The sequence below is a fragment of the Mixophyes fleayi genome, chromosome 1, assembly GCF_038048845.1.
Source record: "Mixophyes fleayi isolate aMixFle1 chromosome 1, aMixFle1.hap1, whole genome shotgun sequence".
Lineage (NCBI taxonomy): Eukaryota > Metazoa > Chordata > Amphibia > Anura > Limnodynastidae > Mixophyes > Mixophyes fleayi.
In genome coordinates this window covers 193,154,308-193,174,877 of record NC_134402.1, presented here as the reverse complement: position 1 = coordinate 193,174,877, position 20,570 = coordinate 193,154,308, and the positions used below count along the sequence as shown (strand labels likewise).

The following is a 20,570-nucleotide window of genomic DNA, read 5'->3' as shown; positions in this document are numbered from 1 at the left end:
GCCGACAGGCTAAGTGCCGGTATTTCTATTTCCCCCACCCTGATAACATACCGACTATGATTGCCGACAGTGAAAATGCAAAGAGTCACAATGCCAGCGGGTTTACGTAGCTATACAGCCACTGACAGTACAGTCTTAAAAAATAAATAAATGTAACAAAAAAAGAAAGCAAGCATAACCCCTAGTGCTGGTTGGGGATAAATCAGGGGGACAAACAGCGTGGGGTTCCCCTGATTTATTCCAACCAGCCCTAGTCTTAAAAGAAAGTGTACCCCCCCCCCACCCTCATATTAACCCTAGTGCGGCACGCAATTTTTTTTATTTTTTTTTGTGGACCCCATCCCCCAAGGAAATCCAGCCCTGTGCTGACCAGCATGGGGCTGATGGGCATCATGGTAGAGGGACCCCCTGCTACCAGTTGCCTTGCCATAGTGCCACTAATGTCATCATTTTCACTGCCTGCAATCACAATGTCTGTGTTTTATCAGTGTCTGGGGAAATTAAAATATTGGCATTTTCATGTCAGCAGGATAAGTGTCGGTATTTTTTCCAATCGGATTTCATACCCAACCATCATAATTAAAATCTTGCACCTGTTGAACTGGGTAGCTGTACACTTACAACTACCAGTGCTGTTAACTTTTTTTAAAAATCAATGTCAAGGGCAGCTTTTCTATGCTAGTGCCAACCCGAAATGTCTTTTTTTTATCAAATGTTAATCTTGTTGATGCTTGTTCTCAGTTTGTGTTAACATCAAGAGAGACCCTATACTGCGCATGTGCACAGCTTGTGCGCATATTTTAGATGAGCGTATCTTCTGTTTGTGTCCACTTGTGCTTTGAGAGGTGTCGGGGGCATTAAAGTGTAAGTTAAAAACAGTAGCGGCACATAGACACAAGTCTACCATGCACCTTAGAGGTCCCATAGGCCTGGTGATAGACAAATACAGCCACAGGCATAAGTGTATGGATGTATTTTTGCCCATGGTTTTATGTTTGCCTCCAAATTGTATCTAAAGTCGGGACTGAAACAATGAGGATTTTAATGAATCTGTATAGCATCTTGCAAGTGCAATAGAGGAAAGGATACCACTGACAGGATGGACCGCCTATGCCACCCTGTTTGCTGTTGCTGGGAACCGGCTGGGCTTTCTTTGCCACCGTTTCATTTCATTATCCCAAAAGCGCCCTCTCACCGCAGTAGGAGGGGCTTATAAGTGCTGACACCACTGGACTCCTTACCGGCATCCAGTACCTGGGCAACACGGTGGCCTAATGGTTAGCACTTCTCCCTCACAGCACTGGGGTCATGAGTTTGATTCCCGACAATGGCCTTATCTGTGTGGAATTAGTATGTTTTCCCTGTGTTTCGTGGGTTTCCTCCGGGGGCTTCGGTTTCCTCCCACACTCCAAAAACTTACTGGTAGGTTAATTGGCTGCTATCAAATTGACCCTAGTCTCTCCCTCTCTGTCTGTCTGTGTGGGTGTGTCTATATTAGGGAATTTAGACACTATGCTCCAATGGGGCAGGGACTGATGTGAATGAGTTCTCTGTACAGCGCTGCGGAATTAGTGGCGCTATATAAATAGATGATGATGATACCTGGTTTCTTCATGCTGCTAATGTACTCTTTGCTGGTGTACCTGGGCTGGTACTCCTGACCTCTTCCGATTGATCAGGGTTGTTGTGGATGAATCCCCCCTGGCCAGAGCTGCTGGGTAGCGGGCAGAGCGGTGGTACTGGAAAAGCTGTGTCCAAACCTCAGTAACAGCCGGGAACAGATTAAATTTTGGGTCTAATCTGTAGGTCAGAGGAATAGGGAAGTTTCCAAACAGGTCTTTGAAGCAAGTGATGTTTATTTGCTCACAGTGGTTGAAGGTACCAGGAGCAGGTCAGATGAAGCAAGAAAGAACAACTTTCAATACAAGACAGGGCTTTTTATAGCGATTTGAACACAAGCTCACAGGCTATTTTTAGAGTCAGGGTGCAGTTTGTTTACCCAAACATGGATTTACATGCAATGCAAAGCTAACAATATTTACACTTCTCTGTTATGTGCTAAAACTTGATGCTTTCATTATCGGAGATCCAGTAACGCCACAGCCATTCAGCGCCCCCCTGCTGGGTATACAGGCTAAACAGGTTTTTGTCACTTCACATAAAGACTGCTATCAGCAAACAGACTTCCTCTAGCAAAGATACAAACCCAAAAAATGACATTTGCATACAAAACACATCTCAATGTAACATAAGTGCATTTCAAATTCTACATTGGTGCCTGCAGCTCTGATTGAAATACATTTCTACATTAAATTATTTCTACATGATCCAGCCACAAATAAGTTATTTATCAGTGACCCAGTTACAACCACTTTTTAAGTTTGTAGAAGATAAATTACTAAATGCACACAGTTCTTAATATATTCAGTATATAATTGGTGCATTAGCCTCACCCACTACTATACAGGGTGGAACAATTAAATTACTTGTAGTAGCATTAGCTGTACGTATGCTGTTTTCTTTAACTGGCATTGGCAGAATTATTAAATTGCAGAACACAATGCTCAGTGTGTGTGCATAACATCTGACACAGTAAGTCTGATAGACTCTTGCAAGTGGAACTGACCACATGCACTCCTTTATAAGTTAGCAAAAGATCATTGCTTGATTCAGTGGTTCCCAAACTGTGCCCTGTGGCTTCCTGGGGTGCCATCGCAATCTCCCTGGGGTGCCGCGTCCAGGGGCAGTGGTAAGCAAAGCAGAGGACTACTTGGTAATTATTTTGGCTTAGGGGTGCCTTTAAAAAACTTTGGAGACCATAGGGGTGCCACTGGCTTAATCCATCAGGCCAGCAAGTTTCAAAGTGATCTTGAGTTGTTCACACTAGCCAATGAGTGGAAAAAATAACCAGTACAAGTAATATTTACTCTGGTACACCAAATAAATATTCTTTGCTGTGCTATTCCTTTCCTTGGTCGCAGGCCTATTTTAACAATACCAGAGAACAGAATGAATTAATTGTCTTTTGTTGTACAAACTCTATTTAATACCAATGAATTCCAAGAATTTCAAATGTACAAATAGTTCAAAATGGTGAAGCAACATTGCATTTCAAAGATTGTTATCACTGGAGCTTGACAAGCTGAGCAAAGTTACCTGTTCTGCCATGAAATGGATTGCATGTAAGTTTGCTACATATGCTCTAATTTAAAGCATGTATAATATACTAATTGGTAGGCTTGGCTAGTTCTCCACTCCCAGCACGCTAGACCAGTAAGGTAATGCTTTGAGGAGTGATGTGGGAAGCAGCACTGTATAATCATGGCTCTAGGTAATTTTACTCTCTCATGCTAATAGACTTTTTAGTTCCTCTCCGCTTCACTGTTCGCTGTGTACCTTATTTTTATTACCGTTTATATTGCCCCTGCATACTCTTGTACAATTGGGAATAAATGCAGTATTAAAACAAGATTGGGTATTATCAAACAGACAGAGGCAATGGGATCATGCTCTCATCTATACACTTTATAGGGAAATAGAAGTTTGATATATAAGGTTAAGTGCCACAGATTGCACTTTGATTCTGAAAGATTTCTTTTGGAAAAAAGGCTTATTAGGGTTATGTGATTTAGTGTTGCTGTAGATGGTAAGGACTGTCTGCGATGGTGATGTGTTTTTTGAATGCTGCCTGAGGTGATATTAAGAACTATGGGTCCTATTTCTTCAAAGTACTTAGAGGGGATCCATGGCACACTTTTGTCTTGGTGTGTTTGTGGATCTAGATGGAGAGAAAACACACATACATTGAAAATATAACATAATTTACAATAAGCAAAAACGAAAATATCCAACATTGCTAAAATGTGCTCAATAATTGCCAAATCTGCCCATCGCTTAGTTTGCTAATGTGGAGGAGGGTTCAAAGTGCTACTTATAGTCTCTTCATAGTAGCTCATGCTGCTACTGCCTCCGCAATCGCTGTGGAGAGAACTGTTGGAAGTGGGGATTTAAAAAGCCCCTTACATGCCCATCGGCGTCCCCACATGCCTCAAGATCATCCCACATGCCACTTACATGCCTTCAGATCTCATAACATGCCCTTTACTTACCTATCATACTGCTAGCACAGCTATTGGAGCCTACGCAGTGGAAGGTAGGAGAGCATGCCGCACTCTCTTCTCCTTTCCTCTTTGGTTTGTATGTGACGCTTTGACCTCTCGGCGTTGTTCATAGGAGGATATATGATAGGTGAGTCAGCTAATGCCTGGAGCACCATGATGAGGTCATACTCCTGGTTGGGAACCACATTTTAAAGTTCTAAGATCAGATTCGCCACCGATGTGCAAAGGGATTAGTAAATCCAATGCTGGTATGTTTACAGTAAAAATAAATTACCTGGACTGTTAACAATGCAGCAAAATCTTTCACAAAAACCTGAGAACCTTGGGCTACACAGAACATTCACTTGCCTTTTATTACTTAACCCTATGTATAATGTACCCTTGCCCCCTCCCCCCCCCCTCCCCATATGCTCTCCTTGTAGTGTAAAGTGACTGCTGTTGAAAAATGTAGGTATTGGGTAACAGGTCAAGGAGCAATAAGAGTTGTGCTTGTGAACAGCTCTTTCTTGGTCATAAAAGAACGTGTTGATAGCTGTAAATAAGTTGTGTAGGGGGGGATTTGGAGAAAGGGGAGGGTGGTTAAAAGTGTGAATTGTAAAAAGGGAGAAGAGTAAAAGAGAATGAATATGATGGTTAAAAAATGGAATCGGAGAAGACAAATCTAGTGTGAAACTGACCCAACTTTTATGAATCGCTGTTGACCATTAGTAGCAGACCAAAGGTTTGTGCATAGTCCACAAAGGCTGTGGTGGTGGTAGGTAGGGAGACACGTTTTAGGGGTTGTAGGCCAGCAATTTTTATATAGATGGGAAGCAGTGTGAGTTGGCACGCTGCAGCAAGGAAACCAAATGGTGGTGAGAGCAGAGCAAAGGCATATCGTATGCACTCAATACAGAATATATAATGTGTGTCTTTAGAGTTATGTCCGGTATTATATGGTAACTTAATTCAAATGACAGATTTCTTTATGGTATTCAATTCACGTGTCCTTTTTGTGATTTTAATCTCTTGTGTAGTTTTTGGTATTTTTGCAAAAGTATGAATATGGTTTACGTGTTCTCAGTTGTCCATTTTGTTTCTTATAGAGGTGCTGCTGCTACCTGAACTTGTTGAACAATTTTCCACTCAAGATGTAGCTCCTCCGCTCCTTACCAGGTTGCTTAAAGTCATTGAAAAAAAAGGTAAGGATTTTGATGAATCCATCTTTGTACAGTGCAGTCTATTTCTTCGCACAGCTGACCATAACGCTTTTTTAATAACCCGATACACTGGGGACAGATGGTTATGGGAGCTAGAAGAGTCAATGCGAACATGAACTACAAAACATTTTTTTTTTTTTTTGTTTTTTTTGTTTTTGTGAGGGAGAATGTTTGTGACTAGAGTTTTCTACTTCAATTAATTGATTTTTATGATGAAGCACTTCAATATAGGCATATGGTGTGGGGGGCCTAGGAACGAAAAAAGGATCTGGCTGCATGAATGCTATGTAAATTAAATTTGTGTGCTTTTTTTCCCCCTAGGACTGGACAGTGAAATGCTGTACAGGACTTCTGGCTCAGAGTTTAAACACCCACTAAAAACCGGTAAGAACCAGTTGTTACAGGGGTTGAACTTGCCAGTGATTTGCACACTGCTATATTACAGACGATGGGAAGGTCTGATCATTTTGTTTTACTTAAAAGTAAAGAGGGGAATGTAGCAGAAGAAAGTTGCGTTATAGAAGAGAATTTTGAATTTGCTGTTTTTCTTGATATGCATTTATCTTTTTGTATTTATTTAAATTGTTTTGAATTCCTTTCACTGCAAATATTCACAAAATACACAATGAGCTATATAACTAGATGAAAACATACTATAAATTATATTAACATTATAGTCAGTACACACTGACATATTTATTTTCATTATTTCAGTGGAGACCAATATTACTAGTAAATGATATCATATGCTACTCAAAGTAGAAGTACTTAAAAAAAACCAAAAAAAACATAAACAACACTTTCTTATTTAATAGTCCTGCCTTTTATGGTAACCTTTCTAATTGCTTAAGAGAAAATATCATATTTCCAAGACAGCATGTCCAAGCAAATGAATTGCCATGTTAGCAACATTTTGGGGCATATTCAATTGTTGAATATGCCCGCGGCGTTAAAACTATTACCTTTATTACAGTAATAGTAAGCTGGATTGCAGCTCGCAGCTCCCTGAGCTGTGAGCTGAAATCCAGCGAGAAAAGTACTGTATTACCAGTATTTATGCTCACTACGGTAATAGTGCACGCGCCGTGAGAATTTTGGCTATAACGCCAACAATTGAATATGCCCCTTATAGTGTGTACTTCAGGAATACATTTTACAAATACTTACCAGACACAGTGTACATTAAACAAAGATAGACAAGTAAAGCAATTTTATCTTTGCATCTGCTATGCTCTCATCCTATAGAGAACCATATACTTGCATTGAGAGTGGTCATTTTAACAGATCTCAGTCAGCAATGGGTGAAGTGACAAATCATTGTTTACACATTTATCACTTTTAAATGTTTGACTGTTGCATAGATTTCTATTATCTTTTGCTTTTTAAAGTAACCTATAGAAATGTATAGCAGAGAAGTGATGTGAGGCTTCTGATTAGATTAGATTATGGTATTAAAACCACCTCTATATGAAACACTTCCCCATATTTGCATTTGAAGTTTGCTTGGAGGCACAACACATCCTTGCAGCAATACACTTGTCCATTGTACTGCTAGGTGTACAGCTGTAAGCTACATGATAAAATTCATTTTATTTTGGTTGGAGTTTAGTAGGTTAAAGTAAAGAAATATTGCCTACCTGGGGTCTGGTGTCCCTTTGCCTCCAACGCCCAGGTCCCACTCTCATGCTGCTAGTAATTCCCTGCTACAGACAGGTAGCAGTATTTGCTATACCCCTCTCAATTGTGCGATCGGAAAGGCCACTGAGGTGAGGCATCATCAACAACACCACTACCTGCCTGAAACAGGCCAGCCATTAACCGTATAGAGGAAAACCGCTCTGGACTTTTTGCATCATCATAAGAATACTGAACCCCAGGTAAGAAGTACTGTAGTGCAGCTTAACACAGATAATTACTCAAAGCTAATATTGTTTGTAGAGCTTCCAAGTGAAACTCATCAGTCCTGTTTTACATTTGTTTACTTAATTTGCCATCTTAAAAAAAACAAAACCATAAATGTGTTTGTTTGCAGCCTTAGCTTGTGTTAATTCAAGCCTTGTAGTTTCAGATCTCTCTGGGATAGACCTGGAAACAGCAGATATACATTTCCTCACAGACATGGTGAAGTTATTCTTAGAAGCGTTACCAACTCCTGTAGTTCCACTGCACGTCCACAGAGATCTCATTCAAGCACTGCTAGGTGACCTAACTAATCTCTCTTTTTTTATGTTTTATAGCCTCCGAAACGTTCATTAACATGTAACATGATTAGACAGGGGTTTATAGATGTAAGGATCATAAAGCTTTTGGGCATTGAGTTTTTATTGTCTTAAATGCAAAAATGTACAATGAGAAAAGATATTTACTCTGGGACAAGAAATTATTCTGTTTTATATTATTTTGTCATGTAGACTTACCATTCCACTATTTAAATGCGTAGCTAGCATACCATAAATCACACAGTTAACTGTAAATCCTACGTTGTCAAAATAGACTTATGAAATGTAGAATTAAGTACCTGGTCTACAGAGAGATAATTTAACACAAAAGCTACTTAATCATAATGATAGTATTTTAGCTCTTTATTTTAGGACTTTTAATTGTGACAGTTCACGTTCAGAAATAATAATGTTATTATATAAGCTTATATATTTACAAAAAGCTGTACAAATCCCAGGAGCCACGGTGTGAAAATTAATTAAAGGTACTTAACACTTTAGGGCAGGCCTGGTCAACCTGTGGCTCTCCAGGTGTTGTGAAACTACAAGTCCTATCATGCCTTGCCAGCTATCAGATGGCTATCTGCTGGAAAAGTGTGCTGGGTTTTGTAGTTTCACAACACCTGGAGAGCCACAGTGTGGCCGGTTTTAGGGTAATTCCAATAAACTGCAATGTGGCACCTTTTTACCTGACTCTTACCATAGTCATTCTACCGTTTACATTTTTTCACCAGATGTAACTGATGAAACTCAGTGATTCCTTTTTTGAAATGAGTGTATCTGTTCCCTACACATGGTGCAGGCTGAAGATTTTTGGGCTGAACCAATATTCATGAATGCAACCTATTTTTAGGAATATTGTTATAGACCACAAAATGACTGCCTAAGTATTTTCAGTAGTGAATTGATAGGCTGTACTCCCATTAATACTTGTTCATCCTATAAAATGGCTCCAACACCAAGAGGTGTTATTGTGGAATTAAATAACCATTTATCACTTATTACTCTGAATACAAAGTATGGACTGGACTTTAATTATTAGTTAAGGCTAATTTCTCATGGATTTGAAATACATATATACAACACACACACACACACACACACACACATATATATATATATATATATATATATATATATATATATATATATATATATATGTGTGTATATATATACATATATATACATATATATATATATATTATATACACACACACACACAGATATATATTTAGTAGACTTTTATAAGTAAGACTATAAGATGATGTAGCCATAGTCAAATGTTTTTTAGACTAAAGGTCAATCAATTTCATTTGATGGCTCAGGATATTATATTTTAAGTAAATAAGTATATTTTTAATGAGGCAGACTTTTTTTTATTTCCCCCCTTGCAGATAATGCTGAGGATGAACATAAGAGAGTGCAGGTTTCTTTAATTATACAGCCACCTGCTGTCCCCTTGCAACACGTTCTCACTTTCCAGTACATACTTCGGCACATCAAAAAAGTATGCAGTGTTAATAACCTTAATGGACTTACTGTGAAGATGGCTGTAGACTTTTTTGGGCCTTTGCTGCTTCGGCCTGTAATTGCAGGGTGAGTTCTTGTATTTAATAGTCCCGCCAATGACTACTGCTATTTTCCCAAATGGATATCTTTATCTCTTACCACTTTTTGTTGTGTTACTCTGTAATTGAACATTGACTTCTCCCATAGATTTAATCAAAATTGGAGACTTCTATCATGTTTATATATGTCTGAGGCCTTCTGGATCTATTTAACCCCGCACTGGACAAATTGTTTTGATGACAATGTTGAACACCTTGAAGAAATTAGTTTGCTGTTGTGGCATTAAATCTGGTCATGAGAAAATAGATTGTATCTTAAAGGACACAAAGGGAAATTAAATTATATACAATCACATATTGCACAAACCTCACGGCAGACCACCATTAAAAAAGAAAAAAAAATTGTTGACACTTCCTTTTGAGTCAAGTCAGGTTGCATATTGATATAACAAACAAGTGCTTTTGGTTCATCAATAGATTTCACTACATTTGTTTAAAAAAATTGCTTTATGATGATGATGATGCACCCTCCGATCTGACACAAAGCTGTCCTTTCTTTTGATCAGATGGGCTTGCCATTGTCTCTTCCATGACAAACACAGCCATTTTTAAATAAATACATTTCTCCTTCATCCGGTCTGGGGGACACTGCTTACCATGGGTTGTGGAGGGGAGCTTGGGAGTTGGCACCTAACTAGTTAATTTAGTACTGCTGGCAAACCCCTCCCCTCTACAAACCCCCTGCCTCTTCCTGTCCAGTTTTTTTTAGGTGCCCTGGAGTTGGGCAGCCTTATTTTTACTGCTTAGTTTAATGTTTAAAAATTAATTTTTTTCCTTTTACTTTTTTACTTTTTTAGGTGGCAGTGCTGGAGTGTGTTCTAATATAGAGAACACACTCACAGCTTGGCAGCGCACACATTCCCCTGTCAGCAGAGAGCCAGCGGTTCTCACTGACAGGGGCTGAAGACAAGGTGCCTGATTGAAGGGAGTGACAAGCGGTCTCATGGACTGCTGCACTCCTATAGCCTCCCCGTTAACCGTCGCTGCCATTACAGGCATAGAGCGCCGGTTATGGGATAATGAAAATGGCGGCGGCCATCTTGAATTTCGGCAGCAGCGCCGAGGAGAAGGGGGCTAAACCAAGATTCCCCCCTCAGACATAGGAGGGGGGCGTCGGAGACCTTCCGCTGCAGAGACCTCTGTCCTAGAGGTCTCCACCACTCTGCCACTATTATGATAGTTCTTTTGAAGAAGAAGGAGAAGACATGAAAAAAAGAACTACAGGAAGGGGGAGCTAATACATAGAGTTCCCCCCTTCCTTCAGAGAGAGAGATGGTCCTTCCCAGGTCTTTTGGCGCCAGCACAAGCCCGGGAAAAGGAACAGAGCTGAGGAGAAAGCACAGACTGCTGTCAGATCTGCTCCCCAGGGTGGCCTTTGGCTAAGTATCACCTTTATTTACACACATATCTGATGTGGTTATACTGGGCTAGCAGGTTTACTATTATAGCCTCCTACTAGCCATTGATATTTATGGTGTTTACTATTTCAAGTACAACTTTTAGAATATATCAGTTGTTTACTTGGTATTGTTTTGTTTTTCATTGCTTATTTACTCTCTCTCTATATTAACTATCTATCTGTATATTCAGCTAGATTTTTTATTACTCTGTGTGCTTGGTGTGCCTTCCTTTATAAATATGACAGATAAGGGAAAGGGCCCTATGCCAAAATATTTCACATGTTCAAAATGTAATGTTAAATTACCTAGTGCTCAGAGGGACCGTTGGCGCTCTGCACGACATGCGAAGCAGAGGCTTCCACTGCACAGATACCGCAGGTTTCAGTCCCACCGTCGGTGGAACCGGCCTGGGTTACCTCCCTTACGCAGTCGGTTAGCTCTTTAGCTCAAATGGTCCTTCAGTCTAACCAGTTGCTGACTACTGTGGCAACTTCTGTGGCTAGTAATGCAAGTTTACAGTCAGACCCCCCGGCTTCCTCAGGTTCTAGTGCTTTGAGTTTGCCGGGACCATCCTCATTACAGACTGACCCAGCCCTGGTTGCTACAGAACCGGCATGGTCTACAGCTTTTATCAGAGGGCTGAATAAGCTTAACCAGCTACTTGACCCCTCTAGTACTCCGCCTGCTAAAAGAAAGAGGCCTAGATATGTTAATCCCCTATTGACCCTCTCAGATTCTGAGGAGGAGTCTGAAGAAGAAGGAGAAATTTATTCGGACACTGACCAAGGTCATTCCTCTGAGCAGGGAGAAGTGTCTAAGGGCCAATTTGTAAACGATTTGGTTTTAGCGGTAAGACAGGCGTTGGATCTCCCGGAACCGGAAGATGTAACCCCCAGAGACAGAAGTCTCTTTAAAAAGGCCAAGAGGAAGGCCAGCCGTTTTCCTCCCTCCGCGGAACTTAGAGATATCGCTGAAGGGGCATGGAAACACCCCGATAAAAGATTTTCTATCCCCAAGAGGTTCTCTTCCCTGTATCCCTTACAGGAAGAAGAAGTGGCTCGCTGGGAAAGTATTCCCACGGTGGACATTCCCATTGCTCGCTTAGCAAAACATACTTTACTCCCAGCCCCGGGATCAGCGTCCATGCCGGACGCCAATGACCGCAAGGTTGAATCACAGCTCAAATCCATATTTGCGGCTTCGGGTTCTGCCTGGGTGGCTAGAGCCATGGAGGCATGGGCAGCCCAGCTAGCTGAGGCCTTACAGGACTCCGAATTTCTTCCCCTAGCCTTACACCTAAAGGAGGCTTCGGGGTATATTTATGAAGCAGCCCAGAACTCAGCGGCAGTCTCCTCTTCCATTCAGGCGGCCTCCATTTCAGCCAGAAGGACGCTTTGGTTGAAATCCTGGGAAGGTGATGCGGAATCGAAAAGGTCCGTTGAAATTATCCCCTTCTCGTCTGCAGGTTTGTTCGGCCCGGAATTAGATACCCTTATTTCCCAGGCCACGGGGGGCAAGAGCACGTCCTTGCCAGTCTATGCTAGCAGGAGCCGCGCCCCGAGGGGTAGCTCCTTTCGTCAGCCCTTTCGTGGGGCCTCTCCCCATAGGGGACAGCCCTTTAGAGGCAGGCAATCCAATTCCAGAGGCTCCTCTACCAGAGGGAGGTCCTCGTTTGCATCCAAACGCCAGGCCCCTAAATCTCAGGAGAAGCCTGCGTCCTGACGACCACCCTGTATTGCAGGGGGTGCCTGTGGGGGGATGTCTGTCTCTGTTTTACGAACAGTGGGCAGCGTCTTCCCAAGATCCTTGGATTCGGGGAATTATTTCAGAGGGGTACAAAATAGACCTTTCGGGCCCGGCTCCACGCCGTTACTTCCAGGTCCCTCTTTCCCGAAATCCAGTAAAAAGACAGGCTATACAGGATTGTGTAGCTTCTCTTTTAGCTCAGAGGGTCATCGCCAAGGTTCCAGATTGCCAGATAGGAACAGGGTTTTATTCCAACCTATTCCTAGTCCCGAAGCCGGACGGCTCCTTTCGCCCTATCTTAAATCTAAAGGGCCTCAATGTTCACTTAAGGGTGGACAAGTTTCGGATGAAATCTCTAAGGTCAGTGATAAACGGCCTAGAGAAAGATCAGTTCATAGCGTCCATAGATATAAAGGACGCGTATCTCCATATTCCCATTTGGATCCACCATCAGTCCCTTCTCAGATTTTCGGTGGGATCAGTTCACTATCAGTTTCGGGCCCTCCCCTTTGGCCTATCAACAGCGCCAAGGGTCTTCACAAAGATTATGTCAGTGATGGCAGCATGTCTTCACCTGCAGGGTGTTCAGGTCGTTCCTTATTTGGACGACCTGCTAATCAAGGCTTCCTCAGAGAGTTGCCTAAGCTATCACCTATCCCTCACCCAAGCGGTTCTCGAGGGCCACGGATGGCTGATAAATTTAAGGAAATCCCAGTTGGTTCCGTGTCAGCGCATGGTGTTCCTGGGATTCATCGTGGACACCGGCAAACAAAGGATATTTCTCCCAGTAGAGAAGATCACCTCTATTCAGAAGGTAACCTCCCAGGTTCTGTCTTCTCCCAGACCCTCAATGCTCTTGTGCATGAGGCTACTGGGAAAGATGGTGGCCTCCTTCGAGACCATTCCCTTCGGTCGAGCTCATTCTCGATGTTTCCAGTGGGACCTATTGTAGAAGTGGTCAGGTTCACACCTACGCCTAGATCTTCAGAAGATTTCTCTATCCAAGAGGGCGAGAACATCTCTTCAGTGGTGGATGTGCCAGGATCACTTGAATGTGGGCAGATCCTTCGCACCTTGGTCGTGGATCATAGCCACGACGGACGCCAGCCTCAAAGGTTGGGGGGCGGTGGTCCTGCACCTCCGGCTCCAGGGATGTTGGTCGGTTCAGGAGTCGGCTCTCCCAATAAATGTATTGGAATTGATGGCCATTCTTCTAGCCCTTCAGGGAGCACAATCCCTTCTTCAGGGCCACACAGTCCGTATCCAGTCCGACAATGCCACGGCCGTGGCATATGTCAACAGACAAGGAGGAACCAGGAGCACAGCGGCGATGGATATCGCAGCCCAAATATTGGTTTGGGCAGAGCTATATGTTCCGGCAATATCAGCAGTTTTCATTCCAGGAATAGAAAACTGGGAGGCGGACTATCTAAGTCGAAACCAGATGATGCCGGGGGAGTGGTCACTTCACCCGGAAGTCTTCCAATCTCTGGTTCACAGGTGGGGTCATCCAGACATAGACCTCATAGCTTCCAGACACAACAAAAAGGTCCACAGGTTCTGCGCAAGGGTAAGGGATCCCCTAGCGGCGGCAGTGGACGTCCTGACGATGTCATGGGAATTCAGGATGGGATATCTGTTTCCTCCGATCCCCATGCTTCCTCGCGTCCTCAGACGAGTTCGACAGGGTTCCCTACCAGTAATTCTGGTAGCCCCCTTCTGGCCACGGCGCGTGTGTGGTTCGCAGAAATAATATCTATGGCGGAAGGTCCGGGATTCCACCTTCCGTATCATCACGACCTTCTTCTTCAAGGTCCATTCCATCACCAGAATTTACATCAGCTCAATTTAACGGCATGGCTGTTGAAGCCAGCCTTTGGAGGGCTAGAGGGTTTTCTTCCAGTGTAATTCAAACGTTGATGCGAGCTAGGAAACCAGTGTCATCTCGCATCTATCACCGGATTTGGAAGGCATATATTAGATGGTGTGAAAGTAGGACATACCACTCGTCCTCCTTTCGCCTCCCTCGCTTGTTAGCTTTCCTTCAGCATGGCTTAGAAGCAGGCCTTAGATTAGGCTCCTTAAAGGTTCAGGTTTCAGCCCTTTCGATATTTTTCCATACGAAGTTGGCTGACTTACCAGACATTAGGACTTTTTTCCAAGGAGTTCTCCATATACAGCCTCCTTATGTCCCTCCTACAGCTCCATGGGATCTCAATCTGGTTCTGAACATGCTCAAGGGACCCCCCTTCGAGCCTTTGACAAGGCGGATTTGAAGTGTTTGACCTGGAAGGTCCTTTTTCTTCTGGCTATTGCCTCTGCTCGCAGAGTTTCTGAATTAAAAGCCCTGTCCTGTCGGGAACCTTATTTGGTGTTCCACGAGGACAAAGCGGTGTTAAGAACCCTTCCTTCCTTTGTGCCAAAGGTAGTTTCGGCTTTTCATCTAAACCAGGAAATAACTGTTCCGGTTTTCTCATCCACTTCTCATACGGATCAGCAATCAATGAAAAAGTTGGATGTGGTTAGAGCTCTCCGCATTTATGTTAAAAGAACTTCCCAGATTAGACGGACTGACTCACTGTTTGTTTTTTATGACGCTAATAATCTTCAGACATGGATAGACCCGTCTTTCCTATGAATGAGACTCTTTAGAGGAACAGTATTGTTTTTGTTTTAAGATGGAACAGGTGGAAGCAGTATTACATAAAGAAAAAAAATTCTTGTTATGAAACATTTTTATTGAAATATACCAAACAGAGAGAGCATGTCCTCCTTTAACTATTCTCAAATTACGACAAGGACCCCTTGTTGCATGAGACAGAGATCTATACATCGCTCATTTAAACACAATTACAATTAACCATAAGACGGCTGGTGGGGACTGTTAGCGCCTGTATAGTAATAGAAAAATAAATTCCCTTCTCCCTATATCCTTATCTAGCAACACAGCTAGACGTCTTGAGCTGCTTTGCAGATTGGTCAGCAATGGGCCGCTGCCTCAATGGGACCGCAAAAAAGACTTCCTAAAATGTAGAAATAATCAAGAAATATTTGCACAGCATGCATGATCAGTCTCTCAAAAACAACTCTCGAAGCATGGGGAGATTTCTCAGCCAATATACTGACAATTAATCGTCCTTCCTATGTCTCCTGGATCATAAAGGAGTATTTTACAGTAGAAGGTTCTTTTCATCTCTTACCTGCAGCATGCATAAAAATCAGAATGGAAAAACACAGAAAACTATATAGCGTAATTTTTTTTAATAACTGTGGTTATTTTTTTTATATGCACTCACATAAAAAAACATATAGAAATTTAGCCAAATACAATAGTCTAAAGTGAACCTGATACCCTCTTTGCAGATCTCTCGCACTGTGGGTATACTCATGGGAAAAAAAAATGTTAAACAACTCCACACATGGGACTCGAATTCCAAAGGAAAATGGATGAAAGCTTCTCAATCATACAGAGAATTTCTTGCACTCCAATCTAACTTTTCTTCTCCCTTTTGTTATCAAAGCAAGTTTTGTAACCGTTCAAGTATAATTCTTAATTCGCATCCTCTCACTGGATTCTAATACACAGCCTGTGTTTAATTAATGACGTCAGATTCTGAAATTTCCTATGGAATGTATGCAAGAAGACATACTATAAGAAATATGAGTAAATATTTGATATAAATGTAAGGGTCTGCAAGTCTAAGATACACACAAATCTAAATACAAACGCATTATGGTGTGTATGGAAACTTGTATATTTACACCACAAAGAGTCGACTTGTGTCAAACTGCAAAGCCGTTGGTGTGATCCGTGCATGTGGCTCAAGTGCTGAACGATTGCATCACGTCCAATTTGGCCACCCACAGGCATGTCCAAATTGTAAAGTGATTCAGGGTTCTGCATGTGGGTCAAGCAGCATAATCGACATGTGTATATTGCTGGCTTTACATAAAGTAATTATTGTGTACATTAAATATACTTTGTTTATACTGTATAACATTGATGTGTTCCTGAAATATTATGAATATGTAATATATACTAAGCTGCCTTTTCCTATAGAAAATGTATCATTGTTTTTTGTTCTCTTGGCAGGGCTGAAGCTTTTCCTGAATATCCCACTCTGCTTTTGGAGCTTCTGCTGCAGAATAATGATGATCCAGTAGAACAGGCTCCTCCAGGTACACCTTTATTCCTTAGAGAATTGTAATTATGTTGTTCAGACACTTTAGCCTTATGTACAGCTAGAAGCAAACTGAACTAAACGGTTCAAAATTGTACCTGTATTAACCATGATGTCATGCAAGATGTGCAAAAGGAAAAATACCAGCTTTTGAATGTAGCATCCAAATACCTGGAAGCTTTATTTTTACACTGCAATTTAGAGATGAACTAGGATACATCTACCATTATTCTGCTTACAATGTAAGCACCAAATACCTACATGTATGGAGTATATTATCATCATCATCACCATTTATTTATATAGCGCCACTGATTCCGCAGCGTTTTACAGAGAACTTGTACACATCAGTCCCTGCACCATTGGAGCTTACAGTCTAAATTACATAACATACACACACACACAGACAGAGACTAGGGTCAATTTTGATAGCAGCAAATTAACCTACTAGTATGTTTTTGGAGTGTGGGAGGAAACCGGAGCACCCGGAGGAAACCCACGCAAACACAGGGAGAACATACAAATTCCACACAGATAAGGCCATGGTCAGGAATTGAACTCATGACCCCAGCGCTGTGAGGCAGAAGTACTAACCACTTAGCCACCGTGCTGCCCCAATATTAAGTACTTCTAATGTTTAGGGAATTTTGGCCCTTTAAATAATACTGTTATTTTGAATAGTGTCACAATTTTAATGACATAGACAAGCAGTGCTCTTTAGTCACATTTTGTTTTTTTTTTTCCTTATAAAATGGGAAACTGCCAACATCTGAGTATTAAGACTTAAAATGTGATCTCATTTAATGGCTCTGGCTTTACCATTAAGTGTCAGTAACGTGTCTTACCTTACGTAGGTAAGTTTGTTTGTGCAATACTGAACGTTCAGTATAAAGATTTTCACTTTTTGGCTGTTTCTCCTTTCCAGCTCTTCCTCCCAAACCAGCAAAACCCAAATTGCCAGCATGTATGGCAAATGGAAGCGGAGGGACGCTGCAGGAGGCAGAGTGGTACTGGGGAGACATTTCTAGGTGAGTCACATTTTTTTTATATTTATGTTGGGCTTGTTTTAATGCAGTGCATAATATTCCCATGTTGGAAACCCAGAGCTTGATGACAACTAAAACACGCTTGTAATCACTTAGTCTATTTACCTAATGGTATTATTGACCTGAGTTACATGTTTAAACACTTTTCAGTTAATAAAACGGTCACCTATTCAGGAAGGACTTTACCCTGAAGCTGCAGAATGTGAGATCTTTTTCTATTGAAATGTGCACAGTTATGTTCCTAACTATTAGTAAGGAAGGAGAAGAAATGAGTTGTTTAATGTGGTGCACATTAACTTCTCCATTTTTCCTGGTATCATTAGATTGAAGTTTCTTTACTATTTAAATAGTGGAAATCAACAGACTGCAAGAATGTAATAATACTCCGATGACAGGTGCATGGAAGTGCTTGATTGTACAAATTATTTTTCAGATGGGTTTACTGGAAACGGAAAGGAAGATGGTATAATAAGTAATAGCATATTGCTCTCTTGTTACCAGTTACATCATATGGCATAAGATGTGTCATAATAAAGCATAGAATATAATGTTTCACCTTGTGCCTGGTTTCAGAGAGGAGGTGAATGATAAACTTCGAGACACACCAGATGGGACTTTTTTGGTGAGAGATGCATCCAGCAAAATCCCAGGGGAATACACACTTACTCTTAGGTAACCACATTTCTTGTATGATCTGGTAATACTAATGGAATGTGTGGACTAACTTCCTGCACATGAATGACTGAATTTTTCAGCCAATCATTCATACATGGAAGGAGTGAAATCAAAGCGAGCATTTCCTCCTTTCCCCACTGTTATTTTCCCTAAATAAACAGGTAAACTGTGTGCAGAGCCCTTGAGTGAAAAAGTTCAGCTTATTTGGCAGTCTTTAGAAAGCCTCCACAGGAGTGTTTCCATTAACTTAAGCACTTGTAAATGTCTTGCAGAAGGGAAAACAGATGTAGAAATGCCAGCTGAGCAGCACTAATAAAGCGATATATGTCTGAAAATGATAGTGTCAGACATTACGCAAATAATTTCCTCATGCGTTGTAGCAGAAAATAAGGGAATGTCAGTGCAGGCAGAGTGCAATGCATTGCTTCACCCAAATTGTGGTAGCCCAGCTGCTGCTGTTCTTCTGTAATGGAGCAGGAGTATAATAGAGCAGACCTTGCTGATCGATCAATACACTCCATTTCTTAGCGTTCACCTAAGATTTGTTATTATATTGTATTGGTTCGTCTTTCATGTCTTCACCTTCCGCTGTCTCTCCTTATTCGAATCATACCACTACTTGCTGCACAGAAATGGCAGTTGCCAATGGCTGCTCTAATATTGGTGGCCGATAATGCTTCTGGTTTACAATAGCCGCACACCTTTCACACTACCAGCTATATTTTTTTTCCACTAGCTTATGTATGATTTGTTCCCACACCTCTTAGATTGTATCTCATATAGGCAGGGCATCATTACCTTCTGTTTAATATTATTGTATTATGATCCGCTCAGTGTACAGCACTATGCAGTATGCTGGCTCTTTATAAATAAAGGATAATAATAAATTGTATATTGATGAGCACTGTCTGAACAACTGGATATATGGTGAGGGTGGGTGATTTAAGCATGGAGATGGAAAATGAGCACCAGCAATAACAGTGGGGCTGACGCATTTGTTTCAAAAACATCAACTATTTGTGAATGCATTTTACATATGCAAGATGCATGCTGCTCTGCACCAGTAGTATACATCAGTTACACTTTCTTTTTGCAAAAATCTTGATAAAAACGCTCTCAAAATCATATAATATATGACCTTACTGTACTTGGCCTATGCTAGACTGCTCCTTCCCTCGCTCGTCACACTTCTTCAGTTGCATGCAGGAGCAAATGTCAGCAAATCTGTATACACACATGTTTGCAGTTTGTATTGTGGATACCTTCAAAACAAAGTTGCAGAAAGTCAGACAAGGTGGGGGGAGCAGGGTAGTTAAAAAAAAAACCATACTCCCGTGATCGTGTCGCCGGCATCCCTCCTCTCTGCTGCTCTGAGCTCCATTCAGACTGTCTGAATGTCTGACATACGTCTGTGCAAAGGGACATACGTCCAACTCCTCATCAGACCCAGTGGTTGACTGACAGAGTACAGGTCTTTTTAGGGCTCAAAAATCCCAGACAATGGTTTTCTACTAAATTTTGACATTTTATTTGGCTTTTAGGAAAGGTGGAAACAACAAGCTGATCAAAATATTCCACCGGGATAACATGTATGGTTTCTCTGAACCCCTAACTTTTACCTCTGTGGTGGCTCTAATCACACATTACCGGCACGAATCTTTAGCTCAGTATAATGCAAAACTGGACACCCAACTGCTGTACCCCATGTCCAAATACCAGCAGGTGAGAGCTAATGTTCCTAGTAATTCTAGTTATTTAAGGATATTTGTCTCCTTTTAACCTTTGTGTATTTACATTTATTTGCTGAAAATTTAGGACCAGATTGTTAAAGAGGACAGTGTGGAGGCTGTAGGAGAACAGCTCAAAATTTATAATCAACAGTACAGAGATAAGAGCCGGGAGTTTGATTCTCTTTATGAGGAATATACCAGAACAACTCAGGTAATATTTTGGCTAGGGTCTGCTATACAGTCTATTTGGATATTGTGTTTGGTATCTCACACACCCACCTTCCTATTTTACACAGGAACTGCAGATGAGACGTACAGCCATTGAAGCCTTCAAAGAAACCATCAAAATCTTTGAGGAACAGTGCCGGACACAAGAAGCATTCACAAAGGACTACATTGAGAAGTGTCGCAGGGAGGGCAACAACCAGGAAATTGAGAAGTGAGAATAAAATACAGAAATTTCTTAAGTTTAATAGTGTTTGGATGAAGAAATTATTTATTGTGTGATAGTGGATCCTTGTACTGTAAGGCAGGGAAAGGAGGAGCTAAATGTTAGGTTCAGAAGGGACATTTTTAGTGTTACCCTGTTCTGTTTCATATGTTTGCCTAATTTTAGTTATTCATA

General features: G+C 41.4%; 1 protein-coding gene across 2 annotated transcripts in view; it reads left to right on the top strand.

Moving 5' to 3' along the window:
* The window catches only part of PIK3R2 (phosphoinositide-3-kinase regulatory subunit 2), a 64,986-nt gene that overhangs the window by 36,508 nt on the left and 7,908 nt on the right, over positions 1 to 20,570 (top strand). The window contains exons 3-12 of one of the 2 annotated variants that reach the window (XM_075204694.1): positions 5,207 to 5,302; positions 5,642 to 5,704; positions 7,389 to 7,520; positions 8,934 to 9,135; positions 16,407 to 16,492; positions 17,420 to 17,522; positions 18,114 to 18,212; positions 19,757 to 19,937; positions 20,031 to 20,156; positions 20,242 to 20,384. In XM_075204694.1, the coding sequence (XP_075060795.1) occupies positions 5,207 to 5,302; positions 5,642 to 5,704; positions 7,389 to 7,520; positions 8,934 to 9,135; positions 16,407 to 16,492; positions 17,420 to 17,522; positions 18,114 to 18,212; positions 19,757 to 19,937; positions 20,031 to 20,156; positions 20,242 to 20,384 (1,231 nt within the window). Of the gene's footprint in view, positions 1 to 5,206; positions 5,303 to 5,641; positions 5,705 to 7,382; positions 7,521 to 8,933; positions 9,136 to 16,406; positions 16,493 to 17,419; positions 17,523 to 18,113; positions 18,213 to 19,756; positions 19,938 to 20,030; positions 20,157 to 20,241; positions 20,385 to 20,570 lie in introns of both variants that reach the window. The other variant, XM_075204693.1, reaches the window with a different exon arrangement.